This window comes from Hylobates moloch, unplaced genomic scaffold, assembly GCF_009828535.3.
Source record: "Hylobates moloch isolate HMO894 unplaced genomic scaffold, HMol_V3 SCAFFOLD_12, whole genome shotgun sequence".
Lineage (NCBI taxonomy): Eukaryota > Metazoa > Chordata > Mammalia > Primates > Hylobatidae > Hylobates > Hylobates moloch.
The window spans coordinates 46,922,923-46,927,829 of NW_026652287.1; the positions used below are offsets into that span (position 1 = coordinate 46,922,923).

Consider the following 4,907-nt stretch of genomic DNA (forward strand, 5'->3'; position numbering starts at 1 on the left):
ATTGTTGTGAAGAGTCTTAAAGGGGCCGCATCACCCGGCCGGCCCGGCGCGGGTCGGGGTGGGTGCGGCAGGGGCCCCGGGGCGGCCGAGCGCAGAGGACAGACGGGAAGGCGGGCAGGGGGCGTAGGAGCCGGCGAAGCGGAGCGGGCATCGGACCGAGCCCCCCAAAGAGGCCCCGCCCCGGCCCTGGCCCCGGCCGGGCCGGATGGAACCCCCCGCGGCCAAGCGGAGCCGGGGCTGCCCCGCGGGACCCGAGGAGCGCGATGCCGGGGCCGGGGCCGCGCGTGGCCGGGGCCGGCCCGAGGCGCTGCTGGACCTCAGCGCCAAGCGGGTAGCCGAGAGCTGGGCCTTCGAGCAGGTGACCGCGGGGGAAGGGGGCGGGGGCAGGGACTCACCCCCAGCACCTTCCCCACCTGTCTTCTCCTCCTCCCCAATCCCCAGACTCCAGAGCTACCCCAATCAGAGACACCCCCTGAGATTCCACCCCCAGGACCCTTAACCCTGCCTGGAAACACTCCCTCATCCTCCTGTTTCTGTCCTTCGAACGCAGTAACCCACCCCCATCCTTTCTCTGCCATCTCTGCCCCTCAGCGCCCCAGATCCCAGATCAGGACACTTCCTTCTTCTCCTACCAACCCCAAATCTCTGAGATCTGGCCCCCATGGTCCGCCTACAACCCTGGGCACCCCTCTTGTCCCACCTTATCCCCCAACGGTACCCCTCTTTTCCTACTGCATCTTTATTCGCCAATCAGGGCACCCCATTCAGTCTTCAATCCTCTTTTCAGCCCCCCGCTTGGGGACACCCTGTCTCCCTCCATCGTAGCCTCTAGAGACTCACACTACCCCATTCCTGCTCTTCAGATCCCTACTTTACACCCCAAGTAAATAACTCCCCCATCTCTCCAGATTCCAGCTCAAGACACCCCTTTTTTCCCCATTCATTCCTGCCCTCAAGCCTCCAGATTCCACCTGTTCCTTGGGGACCCCTCTCCTCCAGATTCCTCTCTCGGGGCTGCCCAGCTTCTCCTGACTTGCAGCAGGGATTACTCAAATGCCAGGGTCCCTCCTTCTCCCCCACTCATCCCCCGACCTATCCTATCCCTTCCCAGAGGAAAACAGCAGGGGCGGAGCCTGGGTCGTGGTCCCTGGACAGGTGCACCTAGAACCTCTCTTCTGTGGCTTCTGGGGGCACTGCCAGGATGTCCCAGAGTTGGGGCCCTTTAAGTCCCCTTTTTCGGCTTCAGTGTGGGCCCCCAAGGAGTTGGAGACATGGCCCAGACTTGAACAGGAAGCACACTCGGGCTCTATCCTCTGTCCAGCTTCAGGGGGTGTTCTTTCCTGCCCAGCCTCTCTGGAGTTAGGAAGTCGGCCTGGACGGATGGGTTTGGGCCAAGTGTGGATGGGTAGGCTCTGATTCATGGACTGGAAAATCCCTCCTTAGTCATCTGCCAACTGTCCCTGAGGCCTGGGCTGGTCATTGCCTCTCCCACTTCCCCTAGAAACCCAGGTGGAGTGGGGGCAAAGGAGGGCCCCTGCCCCTTCATTGCATGTGAGACACACAATAATCTGAAAACCATCTCTGAGCCTCCCACAAACCTGCCCTGGCCAAGCCGAGCCCTCAGAGTTCTTGACCCACAGAAGCTCATGGAATCCTCTGCAGCCCTTTGGCGATTGTTCTTGTTCCCAGTTTGAGGAAACTGGGGCACAGAGAAGTTGAGAAACTTGCCCAAGGTCACCCAGCCAGGGAATAGCAAGTCCAGATTGGAAGGCAGGCTCAGCCAGCTCACTGCATTGCCCAGAGCCCACAGCGGTGGCCAGGACACCCCCTCCTCTCCTGGGGCCCCTTCCCAGGGATGGGGCATGGAAGGGAAACTGAGGAATGACAGAGTCTGTCTTAGGAGTTGAAACAACTCACAGCTCTGGGACCCTGAACAAGTGAATTCATCCCACTGAGTCTCATTCTCCCAGCAATAAAACAGGTTCATGATTTAGTATCAATGCGCCATGAAGGGTGTCCAATCTTTTAGCTTCCCTAGGCCACAGTGGAAGAACTGTCTTGGGCCACATATAAAATACGCTAACACTAACAATAGCTGATTAGCTTAAAAAGAAAAGAAAAGAAAATCTTTTTATTTATTTATTTATTTATTTATTTATCTGAGACATAGTCTCAGTCTATTGCCAAGGCTGGAGTGCAGTGGCACGATCTCGGCTCACTGCAGCCTCCACCTCCTGGGTTCAAGCAATTCTCCCGCCTCAGCCTCCTGAGTAGCTGGGACTACAGGTGTGGGCTGCCATGCCCAGCTAATTTTTGTATATGTAGTACAGATGAGGTTTCACCATGTTGGCCAGGCTGGTTTCAAACTCCTGACCTCAAGTGATCCTCCCGCCTTGGCCTCCCTCCCAAAGTGCTAGAATTACAGGCATGAGCCACCACACCCAGACGTATCTAATAATGTTTTAAGAAAGCTTACGAATTTGTGTTGGCCTGCATTCAAAGCTATCCTGGGCCAGGGCCGTGGGGCGTGGGTTGGACAAGCACACACTAGGTGGCTGTGAGAATTTGGAAATTACATACATAAAGCGTTCAGCATAGTGTGTGCATTCTTTTCTTTTCTTTTTTTTTTTGAGGCAGAGCCTTGCTCAGTAGCCCAGTGACACAATGATTGCACAGTAACGCAATCATAACTCACTGCAGCCTCAAACTCCTGGGCTCAAGCAGTCCTCCTGCCTCAGCCTCTTGAGTAGCTGGGATTCCAGACGCACACCACCACATCTGGCTAATTTTTAATTTTGTGTGTGTGCGTAGACATGGGGTCTCACTATGTTGCTCATGCTGGTCTGGAACGCCTGAGCTCAGGCAATGCTGCTGCCTCAGCCTCCCGAAGTGCTGAGATTACAGGTGTCCAGCCAAGATGGGCACCTTAATCATTATTATCACTTTTTTCTAACTTCTTCCTGCTCCACCAAAGCCTGGTGGGTGGGAAGATCTTACACCAGAATCCCAAGACCCTGCAGCTAGGAGGATCCAGGAGGGAAACCGCAAGAAAGTTCTAGAATGCTAACTATGGGCCAGGTGTTATTGTAAGCTCTTTAAGCTCTTTACATCCATAACGCATATTTAGTCTCCACAATCCTCAAGAGGTTGGTGCCATGGACCTCCCCACTCTACACCTGAGAATACTGAGGCCAAGTGACTTGCCTGAGGTCACAGTGCTCCTAAATAGTAAAGCTAGGATTCAAGCCTCGGTTTCTCTCTTTTTTTATTTTTATTTATTTATTTTTTTTTTTTTTGAGACAGAGTCTCGTCTGTCACCAGGTGAGTGCAGTGGGGATTTGGTCATGAAGTCCTCTCCTGCCTCAGCCTCTCCGAGTAGCTGGGACTACAGGCGCCCGCCACCACGCCCGGCTAATTTTTTGTATTTTTAGTAGAGACGGGGTTTCACCGTGGTCTCGATCTCCTGACCTCGTGATCCGCCCACCTCAGCCTCCCAAAGTGCTGGGATTACAAGCGTGAGCCACCGCGCCCGGCTATTTATTTATTTATTTATTTGAGACAGAGTCTCGCTCCGTGGCCCAGACTGGAGTGCAATGGCGTAATCTCGGCTCACTGCAACCTCCGCCTCCCGGGTTCAAGTGGTTCTCGTGCCTCAGCCTCCCGAGTAGCTGAGATTATAGGTGCATGCCACCACGCCTGGCTAATTTTTGTATTTTTAGTAGAGAAGGGGTTTTGCCATGTTGGCCAGGCTGCTCTCGAACTCCTGGACTCAAGCGCGCCACCTGCCTTGGCCTCCCAAAGTGCTGGAATTGCAGGCATGAGCCACTGCCCCGACGTTTTTTTTTTTTGAAACAGCATCTTGCTCTGTTGCCCAGGCTGGAGTGCCGCTGGTGCAATCTTGGCTCACTGCAGCCTCAAACTCGTGGCCTCCAGTGACCTTCCTGCCCCACCCTTCCAAGTAGCTGGGATTCCAGACGCATGCCACCATGCCTGGCTAATTTTTTTTATTTTTTTTGTATCTTTTTTTTTTTTTTTTTGAGATGCAGTCTTGCTCTGTCACCCAGGCTGGAGTGCAGTGGCGCGATCTCAGCTCACTGCAGCCTCCACCTCCCAGTTTCCAGCGATTTTCCTGCCTCAGCCTCCCGAGTAGCTGGGACTACACGCACCACCACACCTGGCTAATTTTTTTATTTTTAGTAGAGATGGGGTTTCATCATGTTGGCCAGGCTGGTCTTGAACTCCTGACCTCAGGTGATCTGCCTGCCTTGGCCTCCCAAAGTCCTGGGATTACAGGCATGAGCCATCGTGCCCGGCCAGTTTTTTTGTAAAGATGGGAGCCTCTCTATGTTGCCCAGGCTGGTCTCGAACTCCTGGCTTCAAGCGATCCTCCCACCTAAGCTTCCCAGAGCGCTGGGATTACATCAACCCCGGGCTCCTAACCCACTGGCCCTTCCTACAGGTGGAGGAGCGGTTCTCCCGGGTGCCTGAGCCGGTCCAGAAGCGCATCGTGTTTTGGTCGTTTCCACGCAGTGAACGGGAAATATGTATGTACTCTTCGCTGGGTTACCCGCCCCCAGAGGGCGAGCATGACGCCCGGGTGCCCTTTACCCGCGGGCTGCACCTGCTCCAGAGTGGGGCCGTGGACCGTGTGTTGCAAGTGGGTGAGTCTTTGTCCCCCACTCCTGCTGGGGAGGCCAGGAGGTCCATACTAGGCCTGGAAATGGGGGAGTTGGAGGGAGGCCTGAGGCCAGGAGATGGGAGGTTACAGACCTCAGGCTTCGAGGCCCAGATAGGATTGTACAAGATTTTTTTTTTTTTTTTTTTTTGAGACGGAGTCTTGCTCTTTCGCCCAGGCCGGAGTGCAGTGGCACTATCTCGGTTCACTGCAAGCTCCACCTCCCGGGTTC

The 4,907-nt window shown here is 55.0% G+C and overlaps 1 protein-coding gene across 3 annotated transcripts in view; it reads left to right on the forward strand.

Annotated features, from left to right (window-relative positions):
- ZSWIM4 (zinc finger SWIM-type containing 4) overlaps positions 1-4,907 on the forward strand; it is a 41,353-nt gene continuing 36,446 nt past the window's right edge. For 2 of the 3 annotated variants that reach the window (XM_032169911.2, XM_032169913.2), the window contains exons 1-2: positions 1-358; positions 4,460-4,661. In XM_032169911.2, the coding sequence (XP_032025802.1) occupies positions 206-358; positions 4,460-4,661 (355 nt within the window). In that variant the 5' untranslated portion in view covers positions 1-205. The remainder of the gene's footprint in view (positions 359-4,459; positions 4,662-4,907) is intronic. The other variant, XM_032169912.2, reaches the window with a different exon arrangement.